The sequence below is a fragment of the Eutrema salsugineum genome, unplaced genomic scaffold, assembly GCF_000478725.1.
Source record: "Eutrema salsugineum unplaced genomic scaffold, Eutsalg1_0 scaffold_6, whole genome shotgun sequence".
Classification (NCBI taxonomy): Eukaryota; Viridiplantae; Streptophyta; class Magnoliopsida; order Brassicales; family Brassicaceae; genus Eutrema; species Eutrema salsugineum.
The window spans coordinates 4603994-4623884 of record NW_006256547.1 but is presented as its reverse complement, the minus strand read 5'-3'; the positions used below and the strand labels follow the sequence as shown (position 1 = coordinate 4623884).

The following is a 19891-nucleotide window of genomic DNA, read 5'->3' as shown; positions in this document are numbered from 1 at the left end:
CTCTCTCTCTCTCTCTCTCTCTCTCTCTCTCTCTGTGGAACTGGGCTGCTTCGGTTTCCACCTTTTGTTTATCTTGCTGAGTAATCTCTGTGGTTGATTCACGATAAAGCTCATATTGCACTCAAGGTGTTTGATCAAATGCCTAGCTGAGACTCCAGGTCGAAATATTGGCAATAACCGGTTTGTTTCTCACTCTTTTGCTCAAGATCTTGACTTTTGTTCTCAAATTCCGTTACATAATTAGATAGAAACTCTCTAGAGTCGTAATTTAGGAATTTAACGGTTTAATCACATCCATTTCGTTTGAGTCGACTAGACTAAGGTTTCGGTTTTGTGTCAACATGAATCTTGCGTAATAATGGTTGAGTTGAAAGTGTTCTTCATTGTTAGCTGCTGAGAAGACAAGTGAAGATCTCCGAGTATGTTGAGGAACGTGATGCCTTGGAACAGAAGCGATCACAATGTAGTTGGATTGATAATTAGGCATTTTGCAACGAAACCGAAGCCGAAGATGAAACCGATCGAGCTCAACACACCACCAGAGCAAACACAGACGATCACCCGAGTGATCTTTGATATTTTGAAGGAACATGGACCTCTCACCATTGCTGAAACTTGGGATCGTGTCAAGGTACTCTTTTACTTTACAATATGCTTTTCCAATTCCTTGGCTGACTTCGAAAAGTAGAGAATTCTAGGTAACAAGAGTGACTGATAGCTCAAAACCCTTCTACGAGATGCTTTCACTTTCTTTGTCAGAGGTTTGAGATTGAAATTTTGATAACAGTAATGAATCTTTAATCAGCCAAAGATAAAGAATGTGAAGGTTCATAAGTTCTATCTCAAAACCGATTGGTTAATGCGTGGAATAACTGTAACTCGTAAACCTTATTAGTTCAAGAACTCGAATAGTTGTTGATTAGCTTTCAAATAAAGTATGCAAGTAAGACTATTGATATTCACACACAGTGTAGTTTTCATCTGATAATTGTTGTAAAAAAAAAAAATTGAGCAGGAAGTGGGATTAAGAGGGCTAACGAGCAAGCGTCACATGAAGATAATACTAAGGTGGATGAGAGAGAGACAGAAGCTGAAGCTAATATGTAACCATGTTGGTCCTCACAAGCAGTTTTTGTACACTACTTGGTTCACTAAACACAACCCTTCTAAATCACTTAAGTTGCCGGAAAATCTCACTGGCAAATCTTCCGGCAACCCTAAACTTCCATGAGCCGACACCGTTTTTTTAAGACTTAGTCTCTTGAAATCTTCGTTTTTACTTTAACGTAATTAAAATGTCTTTCTTTCTTGACAAGTTTCTCTCGATGTTTATGCTTCTAAACACTTTTATTGTTACTTTCATACATTTAACTGTGACCCATTGATCACTTCTCCGATACCTTAACTAGAAATAGCACAGAACGATATCTGTTACCAGATAAAATAAAATTAAAGCCAAAAATAGCCCCCATTGCCCAAATCAAGCCAGTTCAAATCATATTTTAATTACTATTATTTTGTAGGTACTTAGTTGTGTAGTTTTGGGAATAGGATTCTTCTTGGAGCCTAGTATTGACGATGTTTTTATGACATATTCTTGATTCTTACAAGATCGATCAAGTCAACTTTCGATATCAAACTTCAACAAGAAAACGAATGTTTTTAGTCTCAGTTATTTTATTCCTTATTGGAGGCCGTTTTTAGAGCCTTACTCTTAAGTACTCGCCCTTGATAGAGAATTTTCAAAGTTGCTAAACTCAAATACAGAATTGTTGGAGTCACATACTCAGAATGCTATATTTTTCTTATAATGAGAACTGAGAATGCCAAGCAAATACAAATTAACACAAGTGTTGGAGACTTGGAGTCACATACACACTTGAAGTCTTGAAGACTTTCTTAATTCATTGAAGAATGTGGCGGATTAAGGATCGGACATTGATGCCAACATTCTTCTTTGTTCGTTGAACAGAACTTCGTTTTTCCAACGCAGCAATAACAATCGGGTGAAAAGCCAATATGGCAATATAATCGAACGCATGGTGGTAGAAATATCTTGTTCCGCTTAAAACCACCCACGTTTTCACCTACAGAAAAGTTAATTACACCCTTTAGATAAGCTATGAAGAATATAATGATGATTACAATAGTGATGATCATCACTGTCATGACAATAGTGAGGGTGAACAGAAGAAATTAAAATTTTATATATGTGTACGTGTGTATGCATACATTTTTGCATTCGAAAAAGAGAAACAAAAATTATACAAAGGATTGCAAAGCGTATTGATGACGACAACATGTGTGATTCTTCTCTCATATTTTTTTCTCTCTTTGATTTTCAAAACTCATAAGTCTTATATCGATGTTAATGTATTAGTAGATTCTTAGATAACCTATATAGGTATAAATAAATGGAGGAAATAAAAAAGCAAATAGCACAACTGACGCGCATCCGGTGGACTCATTGTCTCATTTATGTCAAAAAGGTCAATATATATGTGGTCTATAGTATACAGATTTTCAGTTTCACTTGTACATCAGTAGGGCAATTGTTTACCATCTTGTAAGATAACACCATCGATTGCATGAAAGAATATAATACTCTTAGGAAGCTTTAATGTTTGGACATGGATGGTCACTTGGTTAATGATACATGTTTGCTTGCTCTAACGTCTTAACGTCATACTTCATCTATGAAGTCATATTTTATTCAATCAATTTGTTGAACAATTAGCATGTTTAAGTGTTCATTTTGCCATGCAGTTTCTTTGGATGTTTTTTTTATCAGTTTTGTAAAAATTAAGCAATCGAAAAATTTCTGCAATATTCCTTACCATAAAAGATGAAATTTTTCTTACTTTTGAATCCATTCACGGAAAAAGTATAATAAACACATTTTGTTTTAACCTATAAATTCTTATCCATGTTTTATTCTTTGTATTCAGTGTTGAAAACAAAACTGTGGTTTAATCCTCTTACGTTGAATAGAAAATTGATAAATTTGGATTTCCTCTCTTGCTTACTGCAGGTTGAAGAATTTCTCTTAGAGGCATTGAAGTGTATGTGTGGCAAGGAGTCAAGAGAATAAAATGCTTCGAAAAGTGGCTAAGCATCGGTTTGAAGGAGAGATCAATGCCTCTAACTGAAACCAAAGCTCTCTATATTTGATAAGATTCATGATCTAGTCTTTTAATTAATATGTTGTTTATGGGAAGCTACCATGTATTTAATCAAACCATACACTTTTAATATTATCTTCTGAATAAAATACACATTTTCTGAATCTATATCATCTCTTTCTCTTCACTTTCAGTCTTTTATATCTACTTATGTTCTTGTTATCACAAGCTGATAGCTAGGTCTATAAAAATTTCGTAGTATTTTAAAAATATTTTGCTCCATTAATGCACTGCAATGCAACAAGATAACCATTTGCAATAAAATCTTGAACATGTAGTTTTACCTTAAACACACTGAAATTATTCAATAAACACTAAATTTGTGATACCACACTTAAAAGAGATGACTCATTTTCTCAGCCAAAAAGGGTCATGCTTATTCAGTTAGTTATTCCATGCTAATAGCATGATCTCTACTAAAACAAATTTATGGGAAAATCGCATTTAAGTGATCAGTTACTTGGAAAATATTTATTTTTGGTCAAACACTTAAACTGCAATATTTTCAGTTCTGTCTTTGTATTAGTAGTATTTTTCCATCAATTTTTTTTTTACTATTGAGCAGAATATAACATTCTGATTTCTGAGATTGGGTGGGATCAGACAACCGAAAATAGTTCTCTATTTTCCAAAGCATCAAATGTTTTTGACTTCCCCAATCTCTTTACTTACAATGGAAAAAGATTCTCTACAACTAAACCTAAACCTAAAATTCTCTATCTAAAAAAACAAAAGAAAAACCTTTTTAAAATTCTCTTCATTCATTAGAAGTAAAAAAATTGCAGAAACCCTAACTAAATAATTTGGGAACACGAGAAAGAAAAAAAAAAAATTATCTACATAGGCACTACTATTACTATGGAGGACGAAATGCTACAAAGGTAGCGTTCGGTCAAACCACTTAGAGAGATGTGTGATTTTCGCCGCTACGCTTTTATTTCGACCAAAGTAAGTTTCTGCATTGGACACCATAACTGCTACGTCGTGTCTTAGTGCTTCCACACTCCGGTAATAGTTGTTCTCAAGCCTTGATCTGATTACTTCAAGAGACAAAGGAACTGGGAACCTGCAGATGAATCCATAGAACAAAACCATGTCAGCTACATCTCCATCAAACTCCTCTTCCAATGTTGAAGATACTTACCTATTGGTGTAGCTGGAGTTTCCCACGGTCTGGTTCAGTTTTTGGAGGCCATAAGCATCCTGAAACGAATTGGTAGAGATTATATCAGATTGCTATGTTCTTGTGATAGTGTTGTGTCTTTGTCTCCTCCTAATCCACTTAGCTTTTAGAATGGACTAACTAAAAACCCCTAATTAATGTAAACCTGGTCCTAAGCTCATCAGGAGAAGTCACAATTTGGTGGCTCGGATAGTCTGAATTAACACCCTGAGTTATTAAATTTGAAGAGAATCACACACCTTGGTTCTTTTATCTGAATTCTCTAACTTTGTCAAGGCCAAGAGTAGACGGTTTCGTTTCTCATCATCAATGTGAGGCTGCTCCCACTTGGTATCAGCATCAAAAAGCTCCCAGGGACTGTGTAGATGTGTCTCGGCCGGATCACTCTTGTATTTCACTGTGTACCTCTCCCACGGACTATCAGGAAAATCAGATGATTTGGGTTTCACAGCTAGAATCCGTCCTTCCCACCAACTACCATCTTCTTCGCCTTCATCTCTCCACCAAACTTTACACTTGTCCCTGCAAGTCCAGTTCCTCTGTATCGCTGCTTCATACCGACTTCTTTCCACAAGAAAATCTGGAAAGCTCACCACCTCAGGCAGCGTAAGTTTGAAACTTTTGTTGAAAACTTCGGAGTTCGGATCAATGACTTTAAGTATCATTTTACAGCAGCTATCCCCAGAACCAGGAAGTGTTGCATATTCAAGACTTTCCACTTTACAAATTTCCACCGCCTTTATATTTCCTCCCTTTATTGAAGTCCAAGGAGCCACTTCTCTCAGAGAGCTAAAGTTTAAGTATTCTTGATGCCCCTGAAAGATACAAGTAACAGCCGCAGGTCAAAAATTGACACCAAAGGTTGACTAAACGAAGCAACAGATAAGATCACCACAACTTACCTGTCGCAAATACGCAACTTCATCCCCCATTTGTGGAATATAACGAGAGCCCTCTTCATGTGTTGATAATGTCAACCAGGATACCTTTTCTACTAGCAGCTGAGGCTTCTTTGTTTCAGCAGGTTTAGTTTCAGTTTCACTGAAAGGATACGTAGACCTTCTATTTCTTGTGGATCTCAACCGAAGTGTTGCCCCAGAAGTCGATCTCCATACTTCTTGAGAGTTTTGGTTTCGACGTGAATCACTTAGTTTATCTTGGATGTGTGTCAAACTGCCTTCTGAGCTCTTCAATCCATTCGATTGGGTCCTATGGAACCCATTAGGGGCACCTTCATGGCAATTAGCTCCACTACTCTGATCCTGACTACAAGAACCTGGACTGATTTCTTGAGTAAGAGTAGCACCCCCGTTTGAGTTATTCTTATGCTTTCGTGACTTCAATCGTGTATAGACATAATCAAACATCCGTTTAGGATGTGACACAGGAACATCATTAAAAATTGAGACAGGACCGATCTCAGGATTCGGTTCATGCACACAATCATTTCTCATAGATAGCTCTGTTCCAACCACACCATCATTTTGACAGTCCAATACCAAATCGCATCTAGTGTCTGCAGAACCATCATATAATGCGTCAGTGCCACTACCCTCCTGATTATTTGATGAAGATTTTACATCTTGGTTCAAAGATGCATCAGGAGTTTTTGAAATCCTCTTGGAGCGTATCCTCAACTTCCTAGAGATAGGTGGAAGGCTATCTTTTAGATCATGCAGGCGACCATCCTGAGAACAGTTAGAGGCACCGTCATCAGCCACTCGACTTGGTGACCCATCCACTCCTAGATATTGCTCCTCACCATTTGGCATATTATTCGAAATCACCGTGTCAGAGTCAACTGCCATGCCATTTATATCTGTTCTTACTTCCAAACAACTAAGTGATGTAACACCATTCTCATGGTGATTTTCATCTTCGTTAACATTATTTTTTTCCTTGCCCTCTAGCTCAGAGACCATAAGTCCATGCGACGACCTTGCTTCACCTCTCATTCGCTTTGGTGTACGAGCCTTAACCATTCCCCATTTGACTTTACTTGCATCTAACCCTTGGAATTTACTTGTGTGAATTTCAAAGTTCCCAGGAACCCTTGGGTCTTCAGCACTGCCATTCCCTAGAGTTGGAGTTGGAATATTAGAAGATGATCCAGGTAGGTTCTCCAGCAAGGTAAGCTTATCTGAATTGCTAACAGGAAATCTAAGAACCAATCTCCTCCTTTCAGCAGGATGAGTCTCTCTAATATCACATTGTTGATCACCATCATCTGAATCACACACGAGAATATTTTTCCCCTTTGATTGCTTGCCATGCCCATTTAACAAAGCTATGTCAAGTTCACTACCCCCAGTGCCTGAATCCTGTGTTGTCGATTCACTTTCTGATGACCCACTCAATTCAGAGACGTCCTCCTCTTCTGCTTCCTTAGATGTACCTGAAATTTTAGAAAGCCAAGAGCGGGCATTTTTTGCAGCAGCTCGCCTAGGTCTGGACGATTTAGATTTTGAAGATTTCCTCTTCGATTCTCTACGACCACTCCTAGATTTCCTGGTACGTTTATTCTTGCTTGGAGCTCCATCAAGCTCATCAAAGTTTCTCTTTTTGACACGCCTACCTGAAGAAGTCATGATCCCAGCCTGGTCGAGAAGGAAAAGGGATAAGTAGGATATGCATACAAGATCAAAGAAATATTACGAAATACTCACTTCTGTCTTATGCTTTTTCCTTTTGGATCTTCTAAGGCTATTCTGATGATCACCATCCTCACCGCTTTCATTGGAACTGGAACCTGACTCACCAGAGGATGAAGAATTTAAACATTCTTGCTCTTTTCCAGACGAATACTCTTCTGGCACATTGTATTCGGAATCATTTTCATCACTTAAGAAATCGATTTCTGGCTCCCACTCCATTACATCTACAAATTCTGGCAACGGTTCAGCTAAGTCTAAGTCTGCCAGAGGTGGCATTTGGTAGTCTTGATCTAAAGTGATATCTGGCCCTACAGCAAGCTTTAAAACAGATGGTCGCCATTCTTTGCCCAAGGCGCCGAGTCGCCGTTTCTGAAACATGGTCTGATATGGCTCTTCATATGGAATCATCCCTAGAATACAGAACAATAGAGTGAATGCTAGATATGCCTAGCCAGAGTGGAAGGATCCACAAATCACTTGTAACCATAGTAAAAGAAATTAATACCTGAATCACAAAGAGGATCCTCCATATTACGGCGATAAGGTGGAAGCTGAGATTCCTGAATCAAAGTTTCCAAATGCCTATTAGTGATTACACTATGCCTATAACGAGCAGAATTACAGATATACAAGAAATGATTTATCTATTTAGAATCACTAGAAGGGTAAAAAAGATGAGCCATTTACCTGGTCAAGGACATTACCATATATGTCCTGTATTAATGGCCGATAATCACCCAGGAAGAACTGCAAGATGCACACATCAATTATAAAGAAATTCCACCTTAGCGTAAATAATGGATAAACGCCGACTTGCTTGGAGGAGGTGACATGGAACAACTAGAATAAAGATATTTCTATAATATTTAGTAGGAGTTAAGGATGTTTCCTATATTTTATCTAGGCTTTTCTTGGTTTGTACATTATATAACGGTTATTGAATTATATGATCGAAAATGAGATTTATGTTCTCTCCAAGAAACAGAACTAGGAGATATGTCGATCTCTCAAAGCACTAGCAAACTTATCCTGATAAAATCCGATCTAAGGTTCTATCAAAAATGTAGTCAGTAGACATAGAGTAATGAAGCTTTCTCAGCAGTTGAAGTTATATTGGTACCTGATCATATTTAGCATCCTTTTGCGAATCCCCTTGGCCTGTGCTTAATACATACAGTTGGCCCACATCATCTGAAAGTATAATTGACGTTCCATCCCTAAATTATGAAGATAAAGATTAGCAATCAGATGGAGTACGAGCATAATGAGTACAGAAGAAAACTATTTGCTTACGGTGAAAACTTCCCATCGACCAACTTGAAGTGTGAAATCTCGTATATTTGGATAGGTATGCCTTCCCATATCTAGAAGGAGAGAACAAAAGGTTTGGTAATATAGATATGAAGAAGAAGCGATTAGACAGCGGAGAAAGTAAAACTTACATCCCACACTATTGTTTTCCCATCATAGCCAGCACTCATAGCTATCCGAGGATTGAAAGGATGGACGTCCATAACATAAGTCTACAAACAATATATATAACATGTTGATAACGGTTAGGGAGCAAGAGGAAATCATGCCTGGAAAACTAAAACAGGAATCAGACAATACAACGAGGCATAAATGGCATTAGGCAGAGTTGGGAGTGTTTTCACAAAAAAAAGAAAGAAATTAAGTAAAATTTAGTGTTCATTGTATAGGCATGGGAAGCGAGTTTCTTGATTTAATGTACACAGGTTAAAAGTTTTAGATATTCCCAAATCTGTCATACGATAGTCATCCATGACAGGATGATAAATATACAGAAGGGTTCAAGCACTCACAGATGCTGTATGGCCAGTCAAAGAATGTACCAAGCTACCATCAGAAGCATTCCACACGCATATTCTACAATCTTTAACATAGAAAGTGATTCTAGTTAGCAAGAGTGGAGCCTCCTAAGAAATTGGTCTGGATAAATTCTTAGCCATAGTGTCAAAATAGTATTACCCATGATAGCGGCAAGGACAAAACGATTATCCAGACTCCAAGCAATCATGTTAACCCCACGGGGTGTAGGCAGGATCCTTTGACGTGGCCCACCTCGAGGAGGTTGAGGAGGCAGGGGCGGAGGTGGAACCTTGAGATGATAAGCTCGTGTCCATCGGCAGCTTTTTCCCTGAGATACGTAAATAACGATATGGATTTCTGCTCAGATGAAAATGTATTGGTTTAGTTGAAGGTCGTAGTTATCTTAGCGAAATTGAATGTTACATGTGATCTCCGTGATCTTGGGATCCATATGATTGCACTACCATCACGAGAGCATGTAACTATGTTATCATGACAGAACCTAGAAAGTACATGTGTGATTGAATGTCAAACACACAAAAAATAAATAAGAAAAGGTGGAAATTAACAGCACTTGCAAGATATCTACTTGCACCAATGAACACACACCAGGAATTCTTAAATTTTGGAACATTCTCGTCTTTCGAGTAGTCAGTTACGGCAAATTTAGATCCTGCAGCACAACCACTGGAAAGCACCACAGCAAATGACTAGGATAAGACAATTAGGATCTCATAAAAATGTAATTTCAAAAGTGATTGGCTAACCTGAACTGAACATAATTAACATCATTCTCATGTCCAGCCAGAACATCCATTTCATGATTTGGCTGGTCAGAATCATCATTAATGGTCCTATTAGCACTCCAAACCTGTGACCAAGGAAACACCTTTTGTAATGAAGTTAACCCTATGAAATAAAGAAAGTGGATCGGCCATTTTCAACTCAAAACAAGATACAGTCAGGAAACATTTATCATTACCGAGTATACTCTAGCAAGAGTGTCAGAGCTGCCAGTGACAAAGACAGATCCATTAGCATTGAATGCGCAGCAAAAGATTTGGTGACTCTGCTGAGCATTACTAGAAGAAGGGCCATTGTTCTTCCCTGGAATAGGATTCCATAGTCAGTCCTATGGCTTCCAGTATATCAAAGCAAAAATCAATTAGCTAGGAACGTAGAGCAATCACCATCAGAACTAGGAGGCCTAGGGACATATATCCGCGGAGAAAATTGGGCACCCCGAGCATCCCATATCCTACATGTACCATCATCCGACGATCTGCATAGATTTAACAAAGAGCTCAGGCAGCTTGTAAAGATGTCAGATAAAATAAAGCACGTTTTCCAGACACGCAAGTAGAATCTAAAGACATCAAAAAGAGATGAGTAATGGCATAGTAAAAGTAGATTTCACAGCTCAATAATAACTCGACATCATAAATTCCATCTGAAGCAGAGAATGAAGTGGAGTACATTTTAACTTTCCAGCTTTCTGACCAAAAGGTTAATTAATTCAAAATTTCAAAGTCATAGAAGTCCACGCAATTAATAGCATGGTGTCAACCAAATGAAAACAACTGACGAAACATAATTATATCTCAACTACTCTTCAAAAGAAAGAGAAAACTAGTGCCCCAGGTAGCGTACATGATGCCAAAAATAACAATTGAGAACAATTCTTACGAAAGAAGCTGATACGGGGATCCAGGTCTGGGACTAAATGCAATAGCAGTAACAGCTCCGGTATGTCCACGGAGTACCGAAACTGGTAAGCCATCTGGCAATCGCCACTACAAAAATTCAGATGGGTGAACTCAGCATGGAAGCCATAATGGAAACATCTACAGAACTCGATACAAGAAACTTACAACGCGGATCACACAATCATTTGATGCGGATGCTATGAAAGTGTTGTTCGAACTCACAGCAAGATCAGTTATGTCACCCTAACATATGCACCAAAAACACAAATATTAAGCACCACTTAAGAATACAGTAACAAGAGTATAGCATTCTCATACAGTACTTGGAACTCACTTCATGCCCTCGACAGCTGGCCAGGCAGTATGCAGTTTCCATTGACCATACTTTTACAAGGCGATCATCTGAACCAGTAATTACATACCTTCCTGAGCGATCAAATATAGCTGCAGCATATTCATATAGGTCAGGAATCCAGTTCATCCAAATGATTAGTATATTATTTGAAAAAAAAAACAATTAAATAACTTACCACAATACACAGCATTTCTGTGTCCACGTACCCTCTTGATGTTTTGCATCTTTTGTACCATTGAAGATGGTTTTGCAATAACATAACATGCTGCACGAATTGATGGGGCACGATGATGTCTGGCAAAACCACCACCAATTTCTCTCAAACTTAAACCACGCACCTGATCAGCATGCATATGAGGCCAACGCATGCCAATAGGTGGTGGTTTGAGATCACTTCCAACTACGTCCTTGTCATCTACAAAACCAGAGGAGGCAGCTTTAGCGAACCAAATAGTATTTAGTAAATGCAAAAATAAAATCCCAAAATGAGAGAATTTAGTATAGTATGCAAGTATATATGTATGGGTGTACGTGTGCATGTGCGTGCATGTGACAGATTTTGAGTCTATATTGAGCACAAAAGACAACACTACACTCGCCGATAAAATTAAATAAATAACGTAAAATCACCTACAGCTCAAAAGGGAGAACGAGCCAGTCCCTAAAAGTGTTGGGACACCAGCTGCAATCAGTGTATTTCCGTCACCAAGCCCTCGTGAGGGAGTAGGCCTACTTGAAACAAAGACCAATTGCTTCAGAAGCTCCACCAAGTGATCCTTTTTTACATGAGAATACCTGAAAAGTGCACATACAATGCCATGAAACACATAAAAAATCTCTGCTGGGGATAAACCCTAAACCAGTCGTTAGCAAATAAAATAAAAACATGATTTGGGAGAAATGAATGACCAATTATTAACTTCTTCACAAAAAAAGTCATATAAAATTCCCATAAGTACCTACAGTCAGAGAGAGCAACTCTACTAGTTACCTCTTAGCCAACTCGGTATAGTTTAAGGGAAAGGAATTGCCATCATCATTCTCATCCCCACTTGGCAATCCACTCCTCGAGTACCAAGCATGATATCTTCTAGGCAGAAGCTCATGTTCAAGAAGTTCATGTCGCAACAGTGCATAAGTTCGCTGGCATGGCCCAGAGGAAAGCAAGTGGAGCATCAAAAAGTAAACTTCCCGCAGGTCCAAATCAATGTTAGGCACAACATTTTGTGCAATATCTGGGTCTGCAATCTGCACATTCCCTGGCAAGTTTCTGGAGAAATTCAAAGGCTTCATAGGGAGGGAAAGTGAATCGGCTTTTGGAGTATTTTTCCTAAGAGCCATTAGACCCTGTCAATTTTCCAAATATTAGCGTCAAAAAGCAAAAAATAAAAACTTTAGAATATATTATATTTCCAACCAACAAGAGAAGTAAAAATAAGATGCTCGGCAATTCTGTTAGTTCTACTCTTTGTATATTAGCAATCGGACAACATCGAAAATCTAGAGGGATTGCAGATAATGTGGAAACCTATGCATCTCGAAGCTTTGAGCACAGATAAAATGGGATCTATCGAAGAGGATCGGGAATTCAAAACCGCTCCTTATGCATAAAGAGTATGACCGGATATATCAGTTACCTGAGAATAAAAAGTTTCATATGATCTTCTTCTCTAAACCATAACATGCTTAACCAAGTAGTCCCTATTTAATTTTTTCGCAGCAAACTATCTTAAACACTACAGTATGATGAAAAAAATGAACAACTTGGCGTACAAAACTACATCCTTGCAAAAATACAATTTTTGTCGATAAAAAGGATCACTCTAGAAAACTACATAACTCAGGTATCCAAGATCACGAACTCCATTGAATAGACTTCTAAAGTATCATAATCAAAATATCCAAGGTTCCATAAGAAGACCTAGGAACCAACTAAATACCCTTTTCCTACAGCACACACATATATACATGCCAAATCTTTTCAGGAAAAACGGTAGAAGAATTCGGCTAGTATTTTCACAATATCTACATCCAATCAAATGCAAATAAACTTTCAAATAAATAAGAGAGCTTAGGAAGTGAACCTCCTGAGATTCGCCGTGAGGCAAGGAGAACTACGATCACAGAGCAAATGAAACAGTCTTCGACAGAGATAAAGAAACTCCAAACCCATTACACATTGTCTCTGCAACAACAACAAAAAAGTGAAAAACAAAAACCCTAAATTTGAATTGCCCCATCTTTAACCACCAGATAATCCACACGAAAATCCAATCAAACATTGCAATACAAAATTAAGATTGACCACAACACACGAACAATGCCAACAACAGCTCCTTCAGGTAACATAACTTAAAACAAAAAATCCCCTTAAAAACAAAGAAAAAACAAAAATTTGTCGTACCTCGAAGTATTCTCTGCTCGATTAAAGCGGCAGTTAGACAGTCGATGAAACCTTCAGCTTCGTTTGAATTTCGAAGGATGAAGAAGAGTCAGATTGATGGGAGGAAAGAATCCAGATGCCGAGAAAGTCAATTAGGTTTTGCAGATTATAAGAAGAGAAAGGATCAAAATCAAGGAAGCAGAAACTTTCAATCTTGTGAAGCTCTACTACTTATTCGGTTATTAGTGTGTGTGTTGTTGGGCAAACCAAAATTGGGCAGAAGGCGAAGGATTTTTTTTGTGGAGAAACGCACTGGATAGAAAGAGAAGGGAGAAACAGAACACAAAAAAACGAACTAGATCCTTAAACGCTGCGTTTTACTGATTTTTTACATAGCCTTTTAAAGATTTAAGGGAATGGGTCCAGTTCGGTCACGTGACAGGGCCCATAAACAAAAGTCTTTATTATTTATATTTTTTTTACTTCAGTTAGTTAATTAAAAGTGGCTGTAGTTTAGTGGTGAGAATTCCACGTTGTGGCCGTGGAGACCTGGGCTCGAATCCCAGCAGCCACATTCTTTTTATATTTTCCGAGAATTATTTGTACCATTATAAAGAGGCCGAGCTTAAAATTGTCTCTAGGCCCATGGGTTTTTTTGTGAACCTTTTAATCTTCCATGAAGATAATGTAACATGGTCTACTTACGTTTGTTATTGAACCCTTTGCGAATTTTATTACTTTCTTCTGTTCGTTTTTTTTTCATTTTTGCAGTCACCGATCAGAAGTTAATTGACTACATATGAAAAAAACGAGAGACCACATATACATAACAAACCATACAATAACGTAACATATAATGCATATATAGCAAGAAAACCATCTGCTTAAGTCTAAGTCACATCATTTCGTTTATGGAGCTTCACATCTCAAAAATTGCTTTGAATGATGGTTAGTAGACTAAGCGAAATTAGCCTAAGGTTTGTCCATCCGTCCTTGAAATTCTTAAGTTTGTTAGATTAATAGCTTGAAGTAGTGATGATGAAAAATGTTTAAACCTTTAAAACTTGAAGTAGTGTATTTTATTACTTTCTCTGCAGTTTTCATTTTATCACAAATCTTCACATATTTTCTCGGTCTTAGTTCTCTTTCTTTTCTTCTTCTGATATCTATCAATTTGCTGACCAAAAAGATATCTATCCATTTAAAAAAAAAAGGTTTGAGGCATATATTCTTGATTGAGTGGAACAACTTAGGAATACATATTATAGTAGTATATAGCTCGCCTAACTAAATTTGAGCGATGTGCACGATGACATCACATTCTCATTTATCTATTTATGGAGTTGATGATGTAGTTTGCATCCTTATGATGGTACAGTGGCTGTGAAAACGAAAAAGAAAAATAAAAACTAATTGAGTTTGAGTAAGAGAGATTACGCAAGACTAAAAAATATTGTTTTTCTTTTCTTTTTGGGAACATGATTTATTATTATTGAAGTTGAGAATTAAAGCCCGAAAATATGGCAAATATATCTATTAATACAATCGGAGAATTGCTAGGTTTATTAATGCGTAATACTGATTGTATCAATAAATTGGCAGTAGCCAGTAGGAAATTTCTATGTATCAAGGATTCAAGAGATATTTGGCAAATATGCATATTAAAAAGTTTTTTATTTTTATTGAAAACACTAGAAAATCAAGTTGAAAAATCAGAAACCGACGCAAATTAAAAACAAAGTAAAAAACATATCATCAATTAAATAAAACGTAAGTAGAAATGCTTGTAATCATACATTAATTAGCGATACGTTCGAGTTAAGCAACCTTCTCGCTATAGTTGTCACTTGTCAGATGTCATCAAAAAGAATAGCGGATGCCAAATTGTTTAAGAAAAAATGGATGATATAATGATCACAAACCGTGCTACTGAAGATGTACTAATTGGCGGACAACAATCAGTAGTGGACAATTGGACATATTAGAAGATTTATATTAATGTGTCTATACAAATCTCTGACGAAGACGATAATTCTTATGAAAAAGTATAGGTGGCATACTCATAACCGAATATGCTATCTACAATTTTCTGAATAGTAAGTAAACCAACCATGAGAGAAAAGTAACCAAAAATATATATGTCAAGTGATTAAACCAAAAATCATTTACAATTCATACTTTTACTGATGAAAATTCTCAAGTTTAAACTTGGATTATAACACGAAAATATTCCCAAACCAAAAAAAAACAATCAAGTTGCAAGTTTCGGTCAAATATTAGAATTGAATAACAATACAAAATACAATAAAATCCAAAACTCAAAAGTTAATTTATTTTTTGGGTCTTATGTTTAATACATATCTGCTATTTTTTACAAAACTATATGTTGTCAATATCTCTCTTCTATCATCCTTGTCTTTCAGAGAGAGAGTTTTTCTCTTCAATTTTCTGTAAATTCCGATTATAATCGGATCTATCTTCTGGTTTATGGATAATAATTCCGACTTGATCAGATCTATGTTTATCCGAAGCTTTTGAAATCCTTTGATATTTTTGTTGATTCCATTTTTCAAGCTTTCTCACTATTCCTTAGAGAAGTGATGAATTCTATTGAATTAGTGGAATCAAAGTTCTTTATGCTTTTGCAAAGGTTTTCTAGCTTATCGGATCTTTCCGGCTTAGTCCGGACTTCTCTCTTCTGCAGATCTGTTACGCTTTAGCATGAAGCGGCAAGGTACGGATCCTGCGATGATGGTGAAAAGCTTCTTCTCCAAAGTTGGTATTGTCCTCTTATGGCTGGGAGTTATAACTCCCCCAATACCCTAATTGAAGAGCCTTTGTTAAGGCAGAGGGTGAGGTCATGAAGTAGAGATGATCGAAACTTAATTTATGAAGGTGAAGAGATTTCAACCAATCGGGATCATGTTTAATTGATGCAGAATCAGAGTAAAAGTGGTATATCAGTGCGCGAAGAAAACACAACATGATAAGCCCAAATTTGACGGTGAAGATGGTCGTCGGAAGTGATAAACGGCGGCGAATCGGAGACAGCGGTGGAATCCATCGATTGAATTTTCGAGATTCTTTCTCATAAGCCACGTGGTCTTGGTTTTCTTTTCAATCGAACATGTGTTGTTAATCGTGTATATTTAGATGTGTTCGTAATTTTATTGAACCTTCATTTTATAGCCTTTTGGACTTTCGTAATATGACGAGTTGACAAAAAAACTATATATTGTCAATATCTTTTTATATATATAAAAAATATTTAAATATAGGCGTTTGCTTAAAATCGATAAGACCTTCAAACCTTAAAAAAAAAATTTCTAAACTAGCAACCCAACCAAGTGCATGTACATATGTACTGTTAGTTGAGAGAGTACATTCACATCTAAGGATATTGTATTTTATATGTAATAATTAATAATATATACGGTAATCGGTGAGCAGATAAGGATGCTGCATTTTAAACTATATATTAAGATTTTCATTTTGTATTTGCATATGAAAAAAAGTAGGCTGGCTTACCAATACAGACCTCATTACTTTATAATGTTAATTTTCCATTTGAAAATCATTTGGGATAAGATACGCACAAAAGAAAATTCAAATGGGCATTATGCTTTTAGGATGGATAATTTTCTTTATTAATAAATTTGTCAACCATGTTAAGCGTAATCTCTAGAAGTAAAACAGTTGTCAATTACTTCGAATTTTCAATGGAATATTGTGTTTAGTTAACGATATAGGTTATGTATGGTTTCTTCTGAATGGAGTATATATATATTTTGTCCCGTTAAATATAAGAAACTATAAATGCATTCCATCACGAGATTTGTTAGCAACTTAGTATTGTTAATTTTGGAGAAAAAAAATCGTTAATTAACAAATCAGACAGAACCAATAGGAATACTACATTGTACTGAAAAACACTAACATAATATTTGTACTTTTGTCTTGATCACCGAATACTTTTGCTATTAACTACATACTCACTGGCATGTACTTGATCCAATTTCGGGCCTTTTAGTCGTTCTGAGATTGGTCATCGTGTTCCATTTTTATTGGAGTCGCAGAAAAGTAACTTAAGAACACACGGACAAGGACATTTACAGAATCCAATTTTCTTGCTGAAGCTAAAAGTGGTAATTACTGGTCTGCCCACTAAGGAACAACACCAACACATATTTAGCTGTTATGTCCTAATAATAAAATAAAAACAATAACCAAAAAAAGTAAAGAATATAATGTCAGTATATATGGATTTGACCAAATTCTCCAATATCCATTTCATTATTATGTTACACTTTTCTCTTTCTTCTCCGATTCGTCATTCGATGAATCTTCCTTTTTTGTTTTCCGGATAATCTTCTGTAATGTAAAAAATTTATATTAAAGAGACTTTGAAGATTTTTTTGTTTTTGTTTTTTAATATAATCTATAAATACGGGCAACCTAAGACGAACAACTTCTCCTGTTCTCCACTTCCCTTTTTCAATCTTATCCTTATCTTCTTTACTTGTTCTATTTCGCTTCTAATCTAATCGTCCAAAGAAGGCGATAAATTAATCATTAGATCTTCTTGTTTAATTTCTCGAGATCCTCGTCGATAAACAGATTCTCGAAATTCTAGAGTTGTTATTATTCATTAACCAAAGAGAAATGTCAATGGACGGAGTTATGACATGAGAAATCTCAACCAATTCTCTCGATTCCTCGTTTATCATTCCGTATCCGTCGTGATTCTTCACTGGTTTTACGTCTTTTCTTGAACAATTTTTTTTTTTTTTTTTTTAACTTTATCGCAAGTGTTAGGACAAACAAACATGGCAAACGCAGAGAAGACAAGTTCAGGTTCCGACATAGACGAGAAGAAGAGAAAACGCAAGTTGTCAAACCGCGAATCGGCTAGGAGATCGCGTTTAAAGAAACAGAAACTAATGGAAGACACGATCAACGAGATCTCGAGTCTGGAGAGACGAATCAAAGAGAACAGCGAGAGATACAGAGCGGCGAAACAGAGGCTGGACTCGGTCGAGTCGGAGAACGCGGTTCTTAAATCGGAGAAAACGTGGCTTTCGAGCTACGTCAGCGATTTAGAGAATATGATCGCCACGACTTCCTTAACGCTCACGCAGAGTGGCGGCGATGATCAGAACGCAAACGCGGAAATAGCGGCTGGAGATTGTAGGCGTAGACCATGGCAATTGAGTTGTGATTCTCTACAACCAGTTACGTCCTTCAAGACATGAGCTTTGTGTATTACTCCCTCTGTTTCATTATAGTTGGTTTTCTAGATTTTTTTTCTTGTTTCATAATATTTAATTTCCTATATCTAATTAATGCAAATTTCTTCTTTAAGTTGAATGAATCATTAATAGTTTTACAAAACTTGTTACTCTTTTTACTTGTAAGCATTAATTAAAGAGAGGAAATGAAAAGCCTAATAAAAACTAGAAACTACCTTCCATTATAAACCAGTACTCCATTAGTTTTTTGGTTTACCGTATCTTTTCTGTTTCTTCTTAATTTAAAAAAAAAAAAAAAACAAAATGAAGCAAGAAGAAAGCATGGAAAGAAAAATAAAAGAGAAAGATGAAGGTGGCTACTCAAGAGATGTTTACATAATCAAATCATACACCAACCAGGAATTGGATTTAAACAAGCCATGTAATGAAGAAGAAGAGCTTGAACCCAACAAAGAGATTGATGAAACTGTAATGGAGATGTTGAAGATTTACTGCCCAAGTCTTATTAATTTAGTCTAATTTTCTAATTTTCTGTTGGTTTGTTTATCTTTTTTCTTATTGATGAGTTTTTCTTATGAACGTCAGAGAAAACTGAACTGAGAAAGAAGATTATAATTTTTTTTTTTGCAAATGTCGTAAATGAAATGAAAAATCAACCAGCTTAAAAATCAAAAAAACTTAAGTTGCTAAGTAACTTATTACATCTTGTACTAAAATAGGATCACAAGCCATTTGTGAGGGTAGATTACCTTCTCTCTCTAAAGTGGATTTCTTCAAATGTGGGATTTTGTAGTTGTTTGAACCTCGAGCTTTCATAATTTCCTGCATGCACGATTGCAAAGTAAAAAATATCCGATTCACTTGTTTTGATGGGTATTCATCAAAAGATTTTTCCACCGCAAAAACAAGTTCGTCTATCGTCTTCGGGCCCACCTCGTGTTGTAATGTTTGAATGGGATTAAAAAAACCAAGATCCAAAATATTCAAGTCTGGTGAATTTGGTGGTTGACACATCAAACGAATATCAAAACCATGACGAGAAGCAGCTCTTTGGAAATCCTCATCGCTCGGATCGACATGTGTTCTGGCATTATCTTGTTGAATAAAAATTGGTTTTCCAAAATCTTACTTTACCAATCAAAAACTGTTTTATATCTTCTCTTTTGATGGAGGTCATCGCCTTTAACTCCAAAGTCCCCGCATCTCGGTTTCTACTTCGTCTTTGAGCTGGTTGCTGTGTAACAAATGGGAACACTCCTATTTTCCCAGAAAATACCTCATTTCCTTCTTCATCAAATCTTGGACGAGCCATGGCAACTAAAAACATTATCTTTTTAATGAAGTTTTTA

General features: G+C 36.5%; 3 protein-coding genes and 1 non-coding gene across 5 annotated transcripts; 3 read left to right on the top strand and 1 right to left on the bottom strand.

Annotated features, from left to right (window-relative positions):
• The first annotated feature begins 6 nt into the window (after nt 1-6).
• Nucleotides 7-1390, top strand: LOC18013063. Of its 2 annotated transcripts, none has more exons than XM_006395004.2 (3): nt 7-180; nt 391-631; nt 1016-1390. In XM_006395004.2, exons 2-3 carry the CDS (start codon nt 422-424, stop codon nt 1229-1231), a joined length of 426 nt encoding a protein of 141 aa, XP_006395066.1. In that variant the 5' UTR covers nt 7-180; nt 391-421; the 3' UTR covers nt 1232-1390. The 2 variants fall into 2 exon arrangements, with proteins under 2 accessions (XP_006395066.1, XP_006395065.1); XM_006395003.2 differs by having other exon boundaries at nt 375-631.
• A 2408-nt stretch (nt 1391-3798) lies between these two features.
• On the bottom strand, nt 3799-13585 carry LOC18012231 (PH-interacting protein). Its single transcript, XM_006395001.2, has 25 exons — nt 13315-13585; nt 12995-13095; nt 11902-12257; nt 11545-11705; nt 11086-11325; nt 10890-10999; nt 10721-10798; nt 10536-10642; nt 10040-10131; nt 9832-9956; nt 9617-9720; nt 9459-9536; nt 9273-9351; nt 9009-9177; nt 8843-8913; nt 8462-8542; nt 8313-8383; nt 8140-8236; nt 7707-7766; nt 7525-7579; nt 7032-7429; nt 5268-6962; nt 4605-5180; nt 4327-4385; nt 3799-4248 (listed from the first exon to the last, which is right to left on the bottom strand). The coding sequence occupies exons 3-25, from the start codon at nt 12249-12251 to the stop codon at nt 4056-4058; spliced, it is 5049 nt and encodes a 1682-aa protein (XP_006395063.1). The 5' UTR covers nt 12252-12257; nt 12995-13095; nt 13315-13585; the 3' UTR covers nt 3799-4055.
• Nucleotides 13586-13795: 210 nt separating this feature from the next.
• Nucleotides 13796-13867, top strand: TRNAH-GUG. Its single transcript has one exon. It is a non-coding gene; the product is annotated as a tRNA-His (tRNA).
• Nucleotides 13868-17747: 3880 nt separating this feature from the next.
• On the top strand, nt 17748-18684 carry LOC18012203 (basic leucine zipper 1). Its single transcript, XM_006395000.2, has one exon. It carries the CDS (start codon nt 18120-18122, stop codon nt 18543-18545), a length of 426 nt encoding a protein of 141 aa, XP_006395062.1. The 5' UTR covers nt 17748-18119; the 3' UTR covers nt 18546-18684.
• Nucleotides 18685-19891: the final 1207 nt, after the last annotated feature.